The sequence below is a fragment of the Papio anubis genome, chromosome 17, assembly GCF_008728515.1.
Source record: "Papio anubis isolate 15944 chromosome 17, Panubis1.0, whole genome shotgun sequence".
Classification (NCBI taxonomy): Eukaryota; Metazoa; Chordata; class Mammalia; order Primates; family Cercopithecidae; genus Papio; species Papio anubis.
The window spans coordinates 1,266,622-1,285,337 of record NC_044992.1 but is presented as its reverse complement, the minus strand read 5'-3'; the positions used below and the strand labels follow the sequence as shown (position 1 = coordinate 1,285,337).

The 18,716-nt window shown below is 51.6% G+C and overlaps 3 protein-coding genes and 1 long non-coding RNA gene across 11 annotated transcripts in view; 2 read left to right on the top strand and 2 right to left on the bottom strand.

The window, feature by feature from the left end:
- Positions 1 to 15,739, top strand: part of PITPNA (phosphatidylinositol transfer protein alpha) — a 44,528-nt gene extending 28,789 nt beyond the window's left edge. Inside the window, exons 11-12 of the mRNA XM_003912057.5 lie at positions 11,938 to 12,005; positions 13,164 to 15,739. Coding sequence (XP_003912106.1) covers positions 11,938 to 11,982 — 45 coding nt within the window. The 3' untranslated portion in view covers positions 11,983 to 12,005; positions 13,164 to 15,739. The remainder of the gene's footprint in view (positions 1 to 11,937; positions 12,006 to 13,163) is intronic.
- LOC116271003 lies at positions 1,523 to 1,871 on the bottom strand. The gene is made up of 3 exons (XR_004179306.1): positions 1,793 to 1,871; positions 1,599 to 1,667; positions 1,523 to 1,560 (listed from the first exon to the last, which is right to left on the bottom strand). It is a non-coding gene; the product is annotated as an uncharacterized LOC116271003 (long non-coding RNA).
- LOC116271002 (atherin-like) lies at positions 15,637 to 17,236 on the bottom strand. 2 transcript variants are annotated; one of them, XM_031657240.1, is made up of 2 exons: positions 16,597 to 17,236; positions 15,637 to 15,982 (listed from the first exon to the last, which is right to left on the bottom strand). In XM_031657240.1, exons 1-2 carry the CDS (start codon positions 17,210 to 17,212, stop codon positions 15,960 to 15,962), a joined length of 639 nt encoding a protein of 212 aa, XP_031513100.1. In that variant the 5' UTR covers positions 17,213 to 17,236; the 3' UTR covers positions 15,637 to 15,959. The 2 variants fall into 2 exon arrangements, with proteins under 2 accessions (XP_031513100.1, XP_031513101.1); XM_031657241.1 differs by having other exon boundaries at positions 16,678 to 17,236.
- The window catches only part of INPP5K (inositol polyphosphate-5-phosphatase K), a 23,473-nt gene continuing 21,579 nt past the window's right edge, over positions 16,823 to 18,716 (top strand). The window contains exons 1-2 of one of the 7 annotated variants that reach the window (XM_021928511.2): positions 17,181 to 17,254; positions 18,151 to 18,167. Coding sequence is in view for 2 of the 7 variants with exons in the window: in XM_003912052.4 (XP_003912101.1) it covers positions 17,211 to 17,254 (44 nt within the window). In the remaining 5 variants the exon portion in view is untranslated. Of the gene's footprint in view, positions 17,255 to 18,150; positions 18,168 to 18,716 lie in introns of all 7 variants that reach the window. The other 6 variants (XM_003912052.4, XM_021928508.2, XM_009189305.2 and 3 more) reach the window with 6 other exon arrangements.

Here is an 18,716-nt window from a genome sequence, read left to right as displayed (position 1 = left end):
GACCCTGAAACAACATGGCTTTGAACTGCGCAGGTCCACTTATAGGTGGATTATTGTAAACCAAATACAGATCAAAAATATAGTGTTCATGGAATGTGAAGCCCACATACGCAGAAGGCCAACTTTTCATGCGCTGATTCCGCACTTAATCGGGGGACTTGAGTACACACAGATTTTGGTATATGTGGGGCTCCTGGAACTAACCCTTGGCCCCCCAGTATGTTGAAGGACAATGATCTATATCCTTAGGGTTGAGTCTTTACATGGATGGTCTGCTTGGCTGGTGTGTGATATGCACTGCATAATAATGTGGTAGGGTTGCTCCGTTCATTCATTTTGCTCTGACTTGGCGGGCTCTTTATTTATTTAGTTTTTGTTTTTTGAGACGGAGTTGTGCTCTGTCGCCCAGGCTGGAGTGCAGTGGCACAATCTTGGCTCACTGCAACCTCTGCCTCCCGGGTTCGAGTGATTCTTCTGCCTCAGCCTCCCGAGTAGCTGGGATTACAGGCGCACACCACCACACCCAGCTAATATTTGTATTTTTAGTAGAGACGGGGTTTTTACCATGTTGGCCAAGCTGGTCTCAAACTCCTGAGTTCAGGTGATCCGCCGGCCTCAGCCTCCCAAACTGCTGGGGTTAAAGGTGTGAGCCATGGCGCTTGGCCTTGGTGGCCTCTTTAAATCAAAAGATCTCTTCAGTTCTGGAAAATGTTTTTGTATTATTTATGTAATAATTTTCTTTCCTGTTTTGTTTGCTGTCTAGAATTTTTATTAGCCAGACATTGGACCCTGTGAATTGACTTCCCAATTTTTTCTGTTTTTTCTCTCCTTTTTAGTCTGCTTTCTGGGAGTTGTTTTTGTTTGTTTGTTTTTTGTTTTTGAGACAGAGTCTGACTCTGTCGCCCAGGCTGGAATGCAGTGGCATGATATCAACTCACTGCAACCTCTGCCTCCCAGGTTCAAGTGATTCTCCAGCCTCAGCCTCCCGAGTAGCTGGGACTACAGGCATGCACCACCATACCCAGCTGATTTTTGCCTTTTTAGTAGAGATAGGGTTTTGCTATGTTGGCCAGGCTGGTCTTGAACATCCCCGCTTAGGTGAACCATCCACCTCGGCCTCCCAAAGTGCTGGGATTACAGCCGTGAGCCACTGTACCCGGCCTGCTTTCTGGGAGATTTTTTTCCAATGTTAACTTCTCTCTTTCCTTTATTTTTTTTTAAGCATTTATTCTGTGTTCTTTATTAATACATCTTTTCTCCTTTCTCTTCCTTTTCTGAAGCAGCAGTGTTGGATTCTGTTTCATGTGAGGGGCTTTCCTCAAATCAGTGGGTGGGCTTCACTGCAGGGTACTGGGTAGTCACAGTGGGCAGGGGAACCTCTACCTCAGTGTACTCTGTAGTTACAGTGGGTGGGGGGTGAACCTCTACATCAGGGTACTCGGTAGTCACAGTGGGTGGGGGAACCCTCTATCACGACTCTGTAGTCACAGTGGGTGGGAACCCCATCCTCAGCCAAGACTCGGTAGTCACAGCGGGTGGGGGAACCTCTACCTCAGGGTACTCGGTAGTTACAGGGTGGGGAACCCCACCTGTGGTACCTCGGTAGTCACAGTGGGTTGGGGAACCTCTACCTCAGGGTACTCGGTAGTCACAGTGGGTGGGGGAACCTCTATCTCAGGGTACTCGGTAGTCACAGTGGGGGGGAACTCCCCTATCCCTTTGGAAGCGACTGGGTAGTCACAGTGGGTGGGGAACCCTCATCAGCACTGGTAGTCACAGTGGGTGGGGGAACCTCTACCTCAGGGTACTCGGTAGTCACAGTGGGTGGGGGAACCTCTATCTCAGGGCACTCGGTAGTCACAGCGGTGGGGAACCCCACTTGTGGTACCTGTAGTCACAGTGGGTGGGGAACCCTCACCCTCAGGGTACCCTCGTAGTCACAGGGTGGGGAACCCTACCCCAGGGTACTCCGGGTATCACAGTGGGTGGGGGAACCCTATCTCAGGGCACCTCGCAGTCACAGTGGGGTGGGGGGAACCTCTATCTCAGCAAAGACTGGGCAGTCATACAGGGTGGGGAACTCCCTATCACGACTCGGGTAGTCACAGTGGGTGGGGAACCTCTATCCTGGTGGCACCTGGGTAGTCACAGCGGGGAACCCCATCAGACAAAGACTGGTAGTCACAGTGGGTAGGAACCCCCACTTCAGGGTACTCCTGCCAGGTCACAGTGGGAGGGGAACCCCTCCACCCCAGGGGCCCGGGTAGTCACGGCTGGGAAACCCCCACCCCAGGGCACCTCGGTGAACAAGAAGGCGGGAACCCCACCCCAGGGCACCTGCAGCCACAGCCATGGGGAACCCCACCCCTGAAATGGTAGTCACAGTGGCGGAACCCCCACTTTGTGGCACTGGAAGAAGGAAGTGGAACCCCACCAGGGTACCGTAGTCAAGCATGGGGAACTTACCCCTGAAATGGAACACAGGGATGGAACCCCCACCCCAGGGTAATGTAGTCACAGGAAACCACCTAGAAATGGAAGCTCAGTGGTGGAACCCCACCAGGGCACGGTAGTCACAGTGGGGAACTCATCCCGGTGGCACTGCAGTCACAGTGGTGGGGAACCTCAAACTCAGGGTACCCGGGTAGTCACAGCGGTGGGGGAACTCTACCTGTGGCAATTCTGGGTGACAGTGGGTGGGGGAACCCCATCTCAGCACCGCAGTCAAGCAGTGGTGGGGAACCCCACCAGGGTACCTCGGTGAACAGTGGTGGGGAACCCCACCCCGGGTACCCGGCAGTCACAGCCGGTGGGGAACCTCATCCCAGCCGCGACTTGGCAGCCCACAGCTGGTGGGGAACCACCCTCAGGGTACCTGGTAGTCACAGCGGCGGGAACCCCACCTCAGGGTACCTGTGGTCACAGGGCGGGGAACCCCACCAGGTACCGGTAGTCACAGCGGCGGGGAACCTCTCACCAGGGTACCCGTAGTCACAGCGAAGGAACTCACCCCAGCGCACCGGTAGTCACAGCTGGCGGAACTTATCCTGTGGTAACGGCAGTCACAGCATGGGGAACTCTATCTCAGGGTACTGTAGTCACAGCTGGCTGGGGAACCTCTACCCCAGGGTACCCGGTAGTCACAGCGATGGGAACCTCTACCCAGGGTACCCGGTAGCTCACAGCGGGCGGGGAACTCTACTCAGGGTACTCGGTAGTCAAGAATGGCGGGGAACTCTATCTCAGGTACTGCAGTCACAGTGGGCGGGAACTCATCTCAGGGTACTGCAGTTACAGTGGGCTGGGGAACCTCTATCTCAGCGACTCCGGTAGTTACAGTGGGCGGGGAACCCTATCTGGTGGGTACTCGTAGTTACAGGCATGGAACCTCTTAGCTCAGCGCACTCCGTAGTTACAGTGGGCGGGGAACCTCTACCTCAGGGTACCCGGGTAAAGTTACAGTGGGCGGGGAACCCTCTACTCCCAGGGTACTGGCAGTCACAGCATGGGAACCTCTACCTCAGGGTACTCGGTAGTTACAGTGGGCGGGGGAACCTCTATCTCAGGGTACTCGGTAGTTACAGTGGGCGGGGGAACCTCTATCTCAGGGTACTCGGTAGTCACAGTGGGCGGGGGAACCTCTATCTCAGGGTACTCGGTAGTCACAGCGAAGCGGGGGAACCCTAGCCTGGTGGGTACCTCGGTAAGCCAAGCAGGGCGGGGAACCTCTAGCCTGGTGACTTGGAGTCTTTTTTTCATGGAGGCTTCTCACTTTCCCTAGAGAGGGCTCCCCCGTTCTCTTGCTGGGGAGACAGGCAGGCAGCCGGCATGCTGGAGGCCACACTGGGGAAGGGTCCCCGTGGGCTCATTGTGCCATTGGTTGGCTTTAACTTTAATCCCCTCATATTCTGCCTGTTGCCCGCCTTCCCGCTAGCAGCACCTGGGGTCCTGACGTCAGGGTTCTCTCAGTGCTTGAGACTGAACCTCCTGGCTTTTGCTGTGAAGGGAAGCAGAGTGGTTGCTTGACTTCCAGAGCAGGAAAAGGGAACACCAGGTCCTAACCATTCTCCATTTGGACTTTCAAACAAGTCACCAGTCAGTTTTCAGCCACACCTGGTACTCCCACCTGCAGCGGGACCTGGTGCTTCCATACCTGAGCCTTTGCAGAACCTGCAGCTCCTTCTCGGCTTCCCATTCTCCAGGCATTTAAGTTAAGCTTCTGCTGCTCTGCAAATTAGCTACTGACTCTTCTGTCCTTTTTCTATCTCCCAGAAGGTTGTTAACTGGCTCTTACCTGCTGTGGTGTCCTCTGTTCTTGTTGCCTTCATAGTTTTTATCTTTTTAAATTCCTTTACTGTCATGTCATAGGGTTTGGGGGAGGAATAGAGATAGATGCCTGTCTTCCGTGGGCCATGATTAACTGCACATTTGCAATAGGAATTATGACTGTTAGTCTCTACGGCAATACACAGTCGTCTAGTGCAGGCAGATTCTGTTTGTGAGTGATGAAGGGTCACTATAAGGCCACAGCCACCACTGCTGTAACTCTAGTCCCTGTGTGGTGGACCCACCATTCTTGAATGAGGCTTAAAGATTTGGGAAGCAAGGGATCAAGAGATTAGTTCTTTGCCCTAAAAAGAAAAAATTTCTGGAACTAATGTGCCTGTAGGAAAGCAGTTTCTGTCTCTCTCTCTTTCTCCCCACCTTGCCTTTTTTCTCCCTTTCCCAAGCTCTTGCTCTCTTCAGAGGCCCATATTCTGAAAACTGGAAGGAGGTATCTTAAAGGTCATTTGGTCCAATGATATGTTCCGTGCTTGAGTCCTCTCTGCAGCTTCCCCACCAGCCTATGCGTGATTACTGCCTGTAATGGGGAACTCACTGTCTCCCAAATATGGTAGTAATAAAAATGTTTGTATTAGTAATAGAGGCTAACATGTATTGAGGACTTCCTGTGTGCCTATCATGTATGCTAAGAGGTTCACATGTATTACATCACTCAATTTTCATGGCAACCTATACACAGGTATTAGTTTCATTTTATAGATAAAGAAACTGTGGCTCACAGAAATTAAGGACATTTTATAATTCACTGAACAAGAACCTCTTGGGCCTTTGGCCATTAACTCTTTAGATAATGAGACTCAGAAAAGAGAATTCACTTAAAAATTTTTAAGAAAACTTGTTTTCTTTTTTTTTTTCTTTTGAAACAGAGTCTTGCTCTGTCACCCAGGCTGGAGTGCAGTGGTGCGATCTTGCTTACTGCAGCCTCTGCCTCCCTGGTTCAGGCAATTCTCATGCCACAGCCTCCCGAGTAGCTGGGACTACAAGTGCACGCCACCACGCCCGGCTAATTTTTGTATTTTTAGTAGAGACAGGGTTTCACCATGTTGCCTGGGCTGGTCTCGAACTCCTGAGCTCAGGTGCTCCGCCCGTCTCAGCCTCCCAAGGTGCTAGGATTACAGGTGTGAGCCATCGTGCCCAGCCAAGAACCTAAAACTTCCTTTTTTTTTTTTTTTTGAGACAGAACCTCGGTCTGTTGCCCAGGCTGGAGTGGAGTGGCACCAGGCTGGAGTGCACTGGCACAATCTTGGCTCACTGCAACCTCCACCTCCCAGGTGCTAGCAATTCTCCTGCCTCAGCCTCCCAAGTAGCTAGGACTACAGGCACACGCTGCCACGCCTGGCTAATTTTTTGTATTTCAGTAGAGACGGGTTTCACCGTGGTGCCCAGACTGGTCTCGAACTCCTGAGCTCAGGCAGTTCACCTGCCTTGGCCTTCCGAAGTGTTAGGATTACAGGTGTGAGCCACTGCGCCCAGCCTCTAAAACTTTCATAGGAGCTGCAGAGGCTGCAGGATCCCTGTATGTGAAGGATGACGCTGCCCTCATGGAGTCTCTTTCTGTTTTTGAGACGGAGTCTTGCTTTGTCACCCACGCTGGAGTGTAGTGGTGCAGTCTCAGCTCACTGCAAGCTCCACATCCCAGGTTCAAGGGATTCTCCTGCCTCAGCCTCCTGAGTAGCTGGGATTACAGGTGCGCGCCACCACGCCTGGCTAATTTTTGTATTTTTACTAGAGACGAAGTTTCACCATGTTGGCCAGGACGGTCTTGAACTCCTAACCTCAGGTGATCCGCCTGCCTCGGCCTCCCAAAATGCTGGGATGACAGGCGTGAGCCACCGCACCCAGCCCCTCATGGAGTCTTAATTCCCTCCAACCTCCTGGCAGTGATGGCAGACCATCTGGAACATCAGCCAACATCCCCAATTATGGGAATAGCTTTGTTTTCTTTTTTTTTTTTTTAAAAAAAAAAAAAAGAAAAAAACAGAGAGATAGTCTCGCTCTGTGGCCTAGGCTAGAGTGTAGTGCTGTGATCATAGCTCACTGCAGCCTTCAACTTCTGGGCTCAAGTGATCCTCCCACGTTAAGCTCCTAAGTAGCTAGGACTTCAGGTGCCCACCACTCCACCTGATTTTTTTATTTTCATAGAGACAAGATCTCAATATGTTGCTCAGGCTGATCTTGAATTACTGGTCTCAAATGATCCTCCCACCTTGGTTTCCCAAACTGCTGGGATTACCATCATGAGCCACTATTCCTGGCCCTGTTTGCTTTTTAAATACAGTTTAGGCTGGGCATGGCGGCTCAAGCCTGTAATTCCAGCACTTTGGGAGGCCGAGGCGGGCTGATACCTGAGGTCAGGAGTTCAAGACCAGCCTGGCCAACATGGAGAAACCCCGTCTCTGCTAAAAATACAAAAATCAGCCAGGTGTGGTGGCAGGCGCCTGTAATCTTAGCTTCTCAGGAGGCTGAGACAGGAGAATCGCTTGAACCCAGGAGGCGGAAATTGTAGTGAGCCAAGATCACGCCGTTGCACTCCAGCCTGGGTGACAGAATAAGACGGTCTCACAGTGTTGCCTAGGCTGGAGTATGGCAGCCTGAAATGCTTGGATTCAAGTGATACACCCACCTCAGCCTCCCAGGTAGCTGGGACTACAGGTGCAGGCCACCACGCCTACCTCATTTTTTAAATTTTAAAATTTTTGTAGAGACAGGATCTTGCTATGTTGTCCAGGCTGGTCTCAAACTCCCAGCCACAGGTGATGCTTCCACCTCAGCCTCCCAGAGTGTTGGGATTGTAGGCGTGGGCCAACACACCCAGCCAGCTTCATTTCTGCACCAAACCTTTTATTTTGAAATGATTGAGATTCACTTGCAGTTATAAAAAATAATGTGGAAAGATCTACGTACCCTTTACCCAGTTTTTGCCAATGGTAACATCTTTCAAAACAATAGTACAGTTTTGTAGAACGTCTTTCAATGTGGATGTGTTGATGTTTCTGCACAATTAGACCCACTGGTGTATCTGAAGCCAAACGTCACAGACTGTGTTCTTTTCATCCTGTTCTGTGTCTTTCCGTCCAGTTACCAGTGAGGTTACTGCTGTCCCCTTGAAGCACAAGGGGTTCTGGGTTTGTCTCGTTTTTTCATGACCCAGCTCTGTAACTGGCCACATCTTCCAGGAGCCCGGCTTCCGTATAGTGGAGAGGGGTGTTTGGAAATGGGATCTGGGTGCTGGGTGTGCCTATTTCCACTGGAGTAGTGCAGCTCCCAGCCAGAGCTTCTCATAGGATAGAGCTAGGGGACTTGTACATCTATAGTTATTTCCGTATCCGCATCATATATCATGTTCACACAAATGCATCTAATTCCAATCTAATAGCACAGGGTTGTCTTTTAAAAATATGACAAACTGGCCATGTGTGGTGGCTCACACCTGTAATCCCAGCACTTTGGGAGGCCAAGGCAGATGGATCACCTGAGGTTGGGAGTTCAAGACCAGCCTGGCCAACATGGAGAAACCCCGTCTCTACTAAAAATAGAAAATTAGCCAGGCGTGGTAGCGCATGCCTGTAATCCCAGCTACTTGGGAGGCTGAGGCAGGAGAATCGCTTGAACCTGGGAGGTGGAGGGTGCAGTGAGCTGAGATCACACCACTGCACTCTATCCTGGGTGACAGAGCGACAGAGTGAGATCCTGTCTCAAAAAATATATATATTTTCCAGTGGAGAACTACTGCCAGAGATAGAATCTCCACAAAATGTGGCAGTATTAAACTTTCAGTGACTAGAACACAATTCTGAAGTGGGCTATGGCTTAAAATTCCAGGTTCTTCAGAGCTTCTATACAACATCTCCTTTGCTACAGGACAGTGTCTGGAACAAAAGAGTAACATAAATAACATTTGAAACGGGGTCTCAAATAATTTTTTATTGGCTGGGCGCGGTGGCTCACATTTGTAATCCCAGCACTTTGGGAGGCCGAGGCAGGCGGATCACAAGGTCAGACATTCGAGACCAGCCTGACCAACATGGTGAAACCCCATCTCTACTAAAAATACAAAAATTAGCCAGGCGTGGTGGCGCTCGCCTGTAATCCCAGCTACTTGGGAGGCTGAGGCAGGAGAATCACTTGAACCCAGGAGGCAGAGGTTGCAGTGAGCTGAGATCACACCACTGCACTCCAGCCTGGGCAACAGAGCGAGACTGTCTCAAAAATAACAATAATAATAATTTTTTATTATATAACATAAATAACATTTGGAACAGCATCTCAAATAATTTTTTATCTCTACAATAGGTCCCAAATACTGAATGCATACTCCATGTCAAGCAGTCTGCTATGCTAAGTACCTGAAATTTTTGTTTTGTTCTTTTTTGAGATGGAGTCTCACCCTGTCGCCCAGGCTGGAGTGCAATGGTGCAATCTCAGCTCACTGCAACCTCCGCCTCCCGGGTTCAAACGATTCTCCTGCCTCAGCCTCCCAAGTAGCTGGGATTACAGGCGCCTGCCACAATGCCCAGATAATTTTTTTTGTATTTTTAGTAGAGACGAGGTTTCACCATGCTAACCAGGCTGGTCTTGAACTCCTGACTGCAATCAGCCGAAGATCTTTTTTTTTTTTTTTTTTTCAGATGGAGTCTGCGTCTGTCACCCAGGCTGGAGTGCAGTGGCGCGATCTCGGCTCACTGCAAGCTCCGCCTCCCGGGTTTACGCCATTCTCCTGCCTCAGCCTCCCGAGTAGCTGGGACTACAGGCGCCCGCCACCTCGCCCGGCTAGTTTTTTGTATTTTTTAGTAGAGACGGGGTTGGTTTCACCGTGTTAGCCAGGATGGTCTCGATCTCCTGACCTCGTGATACGCCCGTCTCAGCCTCCCAAAGTGCTGGGATTACAGGCTTGAGCCACCGCGCCCGGCCTGAAGATCTTAATCTTCATCACAACCCCATGTACTTTTATCTCTATTTTATTATTATGGAAATTGGGGCTTAGGCCAGACACAGTGGCTCAAACCTGTAATCCGAGCACTTTGGGAGGCTGAGATGGGCGGACTGCTCGAGTCCAGGAGTGTGAGACTAGCGTGGGCAACATAGTGAAACTCCATCTCTACAAAAAATACAAAAATTAGCCTGGCATGGTGATCGCATCACTGCACTCCAGCCCGAGTGACACAGTAAGACCCTGTCTCAAAAAAAAAAAAAAAAAAAGACCGGGCGTGGGGGCTCACGCCTGTAATCCCAGCACTTTGGGAGGCCGAGGTGGGCAGATCACAAGGTCAGGAGATCAAGACCATCCTGGCTAACATGGTGAAACCCCGTCTCTACTAAAAACACAAAAAATTAGCCAGGCGTGGTGGTGGGTGCCTATAGTCCCAGCTACTTTGGGAGGCTGAGGCAGGAGAATGGCGTGAATCCAGGAGGCAGAGCTTGCAGTGAGCCAAGATCACACCACTGCACTCCAGCCTGGGCGACAGAGCAAGACTCCGTCTCAAAAAAAAAGAAAAAGAAAAAGAAAAAAACTGAGGCTTAGAGAGCAGTGCAGTAACTTACAATTAGTGATAGAGTCAGACTACAATCCAGGCCAGGCGCAGTGGCTCACACCTGTAATCCCAGCACTTTGGGAGGCCGAGGCAGGAGGAATACTTACGCCCAGGGTTTCGAGACCAGCCTGGGCAACACAATGAGACCCTGTCCTCACACACACCAAAAAAATAAAAATTAAAAATCAGCCAGGCAGCCGGGTGCGGTGGCTCATGCCTGTAATCCCAGCACTTTGGGAGGCCGAGGCAGGCGGATCACGAGGTCAGGAGATTGAGATCATCCTAACCAACATGGTGAAACCCCGTCTCTACTAAAATACAAAAAAAAAATTAGCCGGGTGTGGTGGTGTGTGCCTATAGTCCCAGCTGCTGGGGAGGCTGAGGCAGGGGAATTGCTTGAACCCGGGAGGCAGAGATTGCGGTGAGCTGAGATCACACCACTGCCCTCCAGCCTGGCAACAGAATGAGACTGTCTCAAAAAAAAAAAAAAAAAATCAGCCGGGCATGGTGGCACATGCCTATAGTCCCAGCTTCTTGGGATGCTGAGGCAGGAGGATCACTTGAGCCAGGGGGGTTGAGGCTGTCATGAGCCGTGATTGCGCCACTGCACTCCATCCTGGGCAACAGAGCCAGACCCTGTCTCAAACCAAACAGAATATAGTCCAGGGAGTTTGATTCTAGGGGCTGTGCTCTTAGGTGCTCAAAATTTGTTGAACATTATAAAGAACAAAAGTTGAGCAGAAAACTAATGCGTAATGAAGAAATACTTATGTTACTGACATTCTTCACATAGGATACAGTTTTCACGTCAGAACTGATTTTAGGGAGATCACGTCTACAGCATCCCCAGTAAGTGATGTCTGCTTCTGCCTGGAAGGTGCCAGTGACAGGGACCACTCGGTGCTTCCAGAGAAGCCCCCATCCCGTTTTCCAGCAGCCTCGCACGTCTGTGGATCTGAGACCTGCCCCTGCACTTTTCACCTCTGCATCCTTGTGCCTAGTTCTGACACCACATTGTGCCCACCTTTAAACAGGTCAGGAAAGGGAAGTTCTGTTCCTCTGCGAGGAGCGCTCCTCTCCTGGAGAACCACGGGATTTTCTCCCTCTTTTCTTTCAGGTTTCGTCTCAAACCTCGCTTACAGGCTTCCGTAACTACCTAAAATAGCACTTACCCACGGTCGGTCTCTATCCAAGGAGCCCATAGTCCCAGCTGATAGATGAATGTTTGTTCTCTGCCCACCCTGCCCCAGAATATGAGCTCCTTGAGGAGAGAACTGATCTGTTTAGTTCACAGCTAAAGATCCCCAGCTCTGGAAGTTCCTTGCACTAAAGAGATGCCTCACTGAGGCTGCATGCGGTGGCTCACGCCTGTAATCCAAGCACTTTGGGAGGCTGAGGCAGGCGGATCACTTGAGGTCAGGAGTTCAAGATCAGCCTGGCCAACATGGTGAAACCCCATCTCCACCAAAAATACAAAAATTAGCTGGGCGTGGTGGGGCACACCTGTAATCTCAGCTACTCGGGAGGCTGAGGTAGGAGAATCGCTTGAATCTGGGAGGCAGAGGTTGTAGTGAGCCAACATTGCGCCACTGCACTCCAGACTGGGCAACAGAGCAAGACTCCTCACACACACACACAAAAAGATGTTTCGTAAGTATTTGTTGAATGAATAAGTGAATGAAACAGAGAGGGGCAAAGTGTGGCTCACACCTGTGCTGTAATCCCAGCACTTTGGGAGGTTGAGGCAGAGGATTGCATGAGGCCAGGAGTCCAAGACCAGCGTGGTAAACATAGGAAGACCCTCACACACACACACCTCTCTACCAAAAAAAAAAAAAGTGCTTCAAACACCGTGACACAAGGAAGAGAACTAGAAACCATGGATAGTGAGGTCAGTGACAGACTGGAAATGTATGGCTTCAAGTCCATACATAGAATTCTGTCCTTCAGTGTCTTGCTTTGTACACAAAATATGACCCACCCCACTGATGGGCAGGACTGAGAAGGCGGGAGTTCCATCAGTAGCAGGAGCCTTCCATTTTTCCTGCTTTTTCTTTTCCAGATGAGACAAAAGGACCCAGTGAAAGGAATGACAGCAGATGACTAAAGCCACCCTTCCCCCTCTGCACTGTACGTACCACATTTCTCACTGCGCGCCACACTTCTCACTGCGCGCCACACTTCTCACTGCGCGCGCCACACTTCTCACTGCGCGCGCCACACTTCTCACTGCGCGCGCCACACTTCTCACTGCGCGCGCCACATTTCTCACTGCGCGTGTCACAGACGCTAAAATCAGTTTGGGTTTCGAGGCCTCAGCAGCTCACTATGGAGTCAGAAAACCTATTCCTCCTTCCCTCTAGTCATGATGGTTGCCATGCTCAACAGCTCTCTGCTTCCTCTAGAAGAGATTATGGCTATTGGGACATTTCAGGGACGTTTTCCAAAGAACCACCCAGATAGAGACATGGACAGGGAGGGTGGTGGACATAGCAGGGAAGTTCATCTGCTGCTAATCACTCTTCCCCTCGGCACCTTGATCCATCTCAAGTTGCAGCTGTCATGCTGGGCACTCCTGGCCCTCCCATGCCAGCGCCAGTTCCTAGCTCCCAAAAGCTGCCATTACCTGCCCTTCCCCCTTAGAAAACTTGCTGGCCAGACAGCTTTTGTTAGAACCCACTGTTGTGTCTGGTTTTTCATTTCCTTCCTCTTTATACCCCCGATCCCACACTAAGCTGCCCTCATCAGAGGTGGCATCTTTCAGATGCTGGGAGGGTGTTTCTGCCCAGGTCACAGGGCCAGAGTGGGGGCCCCTTGTTTCATGCTGTCACTCTTCCCCAAGCCTCTTCCTTCCATTAGCTCTCAGTGCTGGTTTCCCAGTGCCCTGTACACCACCCGAGTCATGGGATTCCAGCAGCTCACAGCAGTCTAATCATTGAATGAAAAACCTGGCTCTGCTCCCAATTAGGCTCAAAGAGAAAATCATTTTCGCAAATAAAAACTGGCCTCTTAACACTAAGAGGGTAAGGAGGGCCAGGGTCTCACCAGCAGTGATGCCAGGCCCTGCTTACTCTCCCTGCCCCATGTTCCTAAAGCAGCTTCTGGGGGGCAGGAGGGTGGAATTAGGTGGACTGCTGTGATGCCAGCTTCTCAATCACTGCTCGGACCTCAGTACCCTCCCCACTCCCTTCCCCACCCACCCACTGGCATCCCTCCTCCTTTTCAGGATGATTTACAGTGTTTCTGTTTTCTCCTCTTGCTTCCTTAATACTTTTATTTTTCTTCTAGTTTTGCAAGACAGTGGTCAACAGGAAGGCCCAGCAGCTCCATCCTCCCAAGTGACAGGCCATCTTCAGACGCAGCCGTTCTGTGCCCATTCTTCAGGCAACTTTCGATCCCTTACTGTAGCTAATTCTAGATGCCCTTTAATATTGTGAACAAATAGACCGTCTGATGTTACAGAGCCCGCGTGTGCAGGAGTCTGCTCCTCTGATACGTGGCGTGTAGGCTGCTGTATTTACAGCTCCTCCGTCTCTCTCCATTGTGTTCTGACCCATTTCTGTGTGTGCCCCCGGCCTTTATTTCCAAGTGACATTTTCAGTCTTTCAAATAGCTGCCTTTTGTGATGTGGTGATTTAAATGATTTAAGTTCATTTGTTCTCAACCTTGGATAAACTGAGGTATTTTGCTTCCTGGGCAGATCTTTGCAATTTTGAGTGCTCATGTGGGGAGAGGGGATGAGCTAAAGATACAGTGTTTTCCCCCGCCCCCCGCCCCCCCCCCCCCACTTCCACAAAGTAGCAATGTGGTTTTGCAGCTCTGACTTCTGCTCCCAGTAACCCATCGTTAGGGCGCTCTAGCACTATGGAGGTACCCAAGGCCCAGCCAGTCTCTATTTAAGAAAATTTAACAAATATGAATAACTGCCCCAATCACTGAATCTCTAGTTACTGTTCTTAGAAACACCTGTGGCTTCTTGGCCCTCCTGTTGCCCACTCTGAATCTCTCTGCAGAACCTACAAAATCACCCCCAGTCAACTCTCCACTTGGAAGGAATTCTCCTAGAATGTGGCCCCTAGAATTGAGTCGCCCCCTAGATGCCAACTGTCCGACCCCGAGGAGCTCTGTACGTCCCCGCTCCTCCTCTTCCCTTTGGGGCTGGTGCTGCCACTCAGCAATAATCCTCTTTTCTCTGTGCTTTCTTAGGTCCCTGTCCTCTGTCTTTGAGGCTGGTTAGGACACAAGAGTCCTGATCTTTCATGCTGCACAATATGAGCATGCAAAAAGCTTTTTCCAGCAGAACATGTTCCCTCGTCTCCAGTTGCCGGAAAGGAATTTGGGGATCAAGAACTTAGCCCGTCCTACCCCCATGTTGAGTTCTGTCCTGGAAAATCCAAAGCAAGTAGTGATCATAGTACAGAACCCGACCAAAGTAGGCTGGTGAGGAAGTCCAGGCTCCAGGGGAATAGATGCTGCCCAGTGTTCACAGCTTCCTACAACTTGGCAGAGCCTGAGTTTGCCTCTTAGTGGGAGAATCTGAGAGAGCTGTAGTGTCACCTGACAGTCCCCAAACCTTGTGAAGCACGCTGGCCTAAGTGTGCCATGATCCCAGCCCACGCTAGCCTGGGTGCATCTGCCAATGAGAGACCAAATCTTTGGGAAGCAAGAAGTGGGTGGGAGAATGTATCCTGTTTTTGTCAGTTTGTTTGCCTTACTCATTTCTAAGTGCAATAAGGGAGTGTCTCACAGGATTGCACCTGTACCATCCTGATGGACGCTTCCCTGTGGCCCTCCTGGGGCAAGGGTGGACAGACTCAGACCCCCAGCATGGTTAGCTCTGACATTCATGAGGTCCCTTTGGAACCAGATGTCTTGTTACAGACACCTTCCTCTGTGTGAGTCTCCTCACCTTGAGGGGTCTTTAGTAATGCATCTGGGTAGCATCTCAACTGCTGGTAGCATTTATCTGACTTGGAAAGTTGGAGAAGAGGCATTCCTACTGGAGAAAAATGTAAATGTTTTCCTGTAAGCTCTGTATTAGCTATTAATTATATTTGTACTTAAAGATGTCCCTTCTTCATTCATCAACTAGGGGAAGTCCAGATGTGGGTTATCTCGAAACAGACAAACTAACATTCTAGGCAGACAGTTGTTTATGTGGTCTGAGGGTCAGCAGCTGTTAGTCTCCTACTTTTGGTTCTTGAGACCGACACATATCACTTTAGCCCTAACGAGGGCTCCTCCCACCTCCACCTGTTGCCCCAGTTGAAAAGCATCCATTATGAGCTAAGGTCAGCCTGGATCTGGAACTCCAGCCCATATAAACAAAGGAGGATGTCCCTGGTCTGTTCCATCCCCATGGATGGTGTTGCTGCTGGGCAACAGTGTTGGCTTCTTTTAAGTACCCCCTTTCCTCGTCAACGCCCGCCCCCCCCCCGGCCCCAAACTGACTAGCACTCAGAGGGACTTATGATAAAGGCTCAGCTCCAGGGGTAGTACCTGAGTATGTCCCATGCCACTTCAGACCAGCTGCTTCCATTAGAATTCCAGGGTCACAGCCCCAACAGAAGCAGCAGTGCCTCTATAGGAGGGGTGCTGGGCTCTGGCCTTCTCATGCAGAGAGGTCTGGGACAGGGTCAGTATCATGGGCATGTGTATAGCTTCCCAAGTTCTCCTTTTACAGTCCCTGCTGGGACTCCCTGACTTACTTTGGTTGGTTCCTAGTGCTACTTCTTTTACAAACTACACTTTGTAGAATTGATTAGATTACCTTGTTTATTTAATGTGAGTTTGTGCCTTTTTGTCTCAATCTTCCAATACAGGTATATTGAGAAAAAAGCAGTCTAATAAAATCCTAGACAGAGCTTTCTGGAGTCCAGTTTGGTGATGTCCATTTTCCAACTATATATATCCTCAAACTTGCACTGATAACCCCCATTTTACCAGGGCAAGATTAGGAAGAGGTACCAAGATGTGTCTGAAAATTTCCCTTGTCAGTTTACTTATGCAAACATTGCACATCTGAATTGTAATTTGACCATTTCCTACTGACAGGATTTCCTTTTGCTTTTGTCTGCCTCCTCTTCACATCTTCCTCTTTATCCACCCTACCAAACAAGCAAAACATTTATTTAAAGTAGTTCTAGGCCGGGCGCGGTGGGTCACACCTATAATCACAGCACTTTAGAAGGCCGAGGCGGGCGGATCACCTGCGGTCACGAGTTCCAGACCAGCCTGACCAAGATGGTGAAATCCCATCTCGGCTTTTTTTTGAGACGAAATCTCGCTGTCCCGCAAGCTGGCGTACAGTGGCGCAATCTCGGCTCACTGCAACTTCCGCCTCCCGGGTTCAGGCGATTCTCCTGCCTCGGCCTCTCTAGTAGCTGGAATTAACAGGCGCGCGCCATCAAGCCCAGCTAACTTTTGTATTTTTAGCAGAGACGGGGTTTCACCATGTCGGCCAGGCTGGTCTCGAACTCCTGACCTCAAGTGATCCGCCCGCCTCGGCCTCCCAAAGTGCTGGGATGACAGGCGGGAGCCACCGTGCCCGGCCTGCGTTTCATTTATTGACGGCTAATTTTCCAGGAGTCCAGGAATCCCCAAACGTCCTCTATGCCATAGGTAATCCAATCAGTTTGGGGCAGAAAGCCGCCTGGAAGTGGGCGTGGAGAACGGAGGCGCTGCAGCAGCGGCGTGAGCGCCACGGGAACGGGGCGATTACCTGCAGCTGGGGGGCGGGGAGGCCGGATCCCAGGCGGGACAGTGGCTAGGCTGCGTGTCGCCACCCCCGACCCTCGTTTACCCCCTGGGTCTCTGGACGGCGGGGAGCCGGGGCGAAGACAACACAAGGACGGGGTTCTCGGATGCCTCGCGAGTGGGGCAGAGGCGGCGGCGGCGACGGCGGCGAAGCGATAACTTCCGCCGGAAAACGGTCCCTGGCGCGGGGCACGCTGGGAGCCGCGGACGGCGGGCGCGGGCTGGGCCGGGTCTGGCGGCGGCCGCGCACCCCGCGTCGTCTGGGGTACTGTTGCGTCGTGCGCTGATGACAGGCCCGACACGCCCCCCTGACGTCCGCGATCCCGTCTTGGCTCAGCCTCTCGCAGCCTCGCGCTCGTGGGAGAGTCCCGCCTCCTCCTGCGAACCGCACCACCCAGAGCCCGGCGTGCGCCGCTGGCCCGTCTCTGACGGAAGCGGGGGCGGAAGGTCGGAGTCCGGAAGAAAAACAGCCCGCGACAGCGAGGCGTCCGACCGGCCGCCGGCAGGGCTGCTCTGGCCGGGACCCGCTGGCCGGGAGACGCGAACCTGCCGGACCAGCGCGCGGGGACGACGGCGGCCATGAGCTCGCGGAAGCTGAGCGGGCCGAAGGGCAGGAGGCTCAGGTGAGGAGACGCTGGCGGCAGAGGAGGCCTGCTCGGGGCATCGCTGCCGCCGACCCACTTGGGCTGCGGGCGCGCTGGGGGTGGACGCAGACCGGGAGACAAGGCACCAGACCTCCATGACTGCCTTTGGTTCAGGGGCGCTACCACCTTCTCCCACGCCTGTGTCAGGTGGGCTGTGTTGGGCCCGAGCCTCGCGCCCCCTCTAAGCCGAGGCTGCCAAGCTCGTTCCCACTGGGGCGCAAGCAGGTGTCCCGGTTGCTTTGTGGAGAGGACAGCCGTGTTGGGTTGTTTGAGGTTAAAGACATAACGAGGCCGTCACCTTTCAGCTCCAGGTTAGAAATCTTGTTCCTGCTTCTCATCAGCACATACATCAGGAGGTCTGCCTGATCCCATGGTGACCCCCGGGAACCCGAAATCAGATTGAGATAAGATCCTTTAGTGAAGTGACTTAGCCTGGTCTCTTGCCTGCTCTTTCACGGGGAACAAGGCTAATCGCCCACTTAGTGTAAGTCACGATGCTTGGATTTGCTGCTAATCGTCGGATTTGAGAGTGGGAACAAGAAATCCGGACTTTTGCTCTCCATCCTCTTAGAGTGAGTCTGAGAAAATAAGACTCTGAGTAAAAGGTCTTTTGTTCCTTAAGCCTCTGTCGGACAGCAGGGGGAGATCGTAAACAAATGAAGCACACAATCTCAGGCTGAGTGCTTGGGAAGGTGGTTTCTGTACAGTGTTGCTTATGCTAACAGGGAGGGACAGGAAGTTGCTTTAAACTGGCCAAGAATTTCTTGAAGTGCCTTTGAGAACGTCAACCTCTAAGAACAGGGTCTGTTGGAGAACAGATGTTTTGGCATCATCTGCTCTTTTCTCCCGTGCCCCTGTACCCTCTGCCATTCCAGATCTCCAGCTGCTGCAGGTACTCCTCATCGTGTGCCTAGGACTGAGGCCAGGCTGTTCCTGGTCTCTGCAGGGTCTGCAGCTCCTGCGTGCTCTGTGCTGCATACAGTCTGGGGCTTCTTGAAGAGCTGCTGTGACTGAGTGTTTGCAAAGACATCTGTAGGTCTCTCCTTCCTCTGAGCCTCTGACTGGATCCCGTGTCATTGAGGCCCCTGATCTAGTTTTCTTGCTTCCCTAAGACTTGTAAGCTGAGGTGGAAAATGTTATCCAACTGATGACTTTTCCCGAGAGAGTCCTTTTTATTTTTCACGGAATCCTACACAGACGTAGAGCATAGACTCTTAAGAGAGATGTCAAGAAACCCGTTACTTAAAAACCCCTTGGCCGGGCGCGGTGGCTCAGGCCTGTAATCCCAGCACTTTGAGAGGCTGAGACGGGCAGATCACCTGAGATCAGGAGTTCTTTTTTTTTTTTTTGAGACGGAGTCTCGCTCTGCCGCCCAGGCTGGAGTGCAGTGGCCGGATCTCAGCTCACTGCAAGCTCCGCCTCCCGGGTTCACGCCATTCTC

What these genes read in the sequence shown, in the direction of transcription:
- LOC116271002 (XM_031657240.1), bottom strand. Translation starts at nt 17,212, where the DNA reads ATGGCCGCCGTCGTCCCCGCGCGCTGGTCCGGCAGGTTCGCGTCTCCC. An exon ending in TCCCCGCCCCCCAGCTGCAG is followed by an intron (nt 15,983 to 16,596) that starts GTAATCGCCCCG and finishes CTTGTTTGGTAG; the next exon opens with GGTGGATAAAGAGGAAGATG.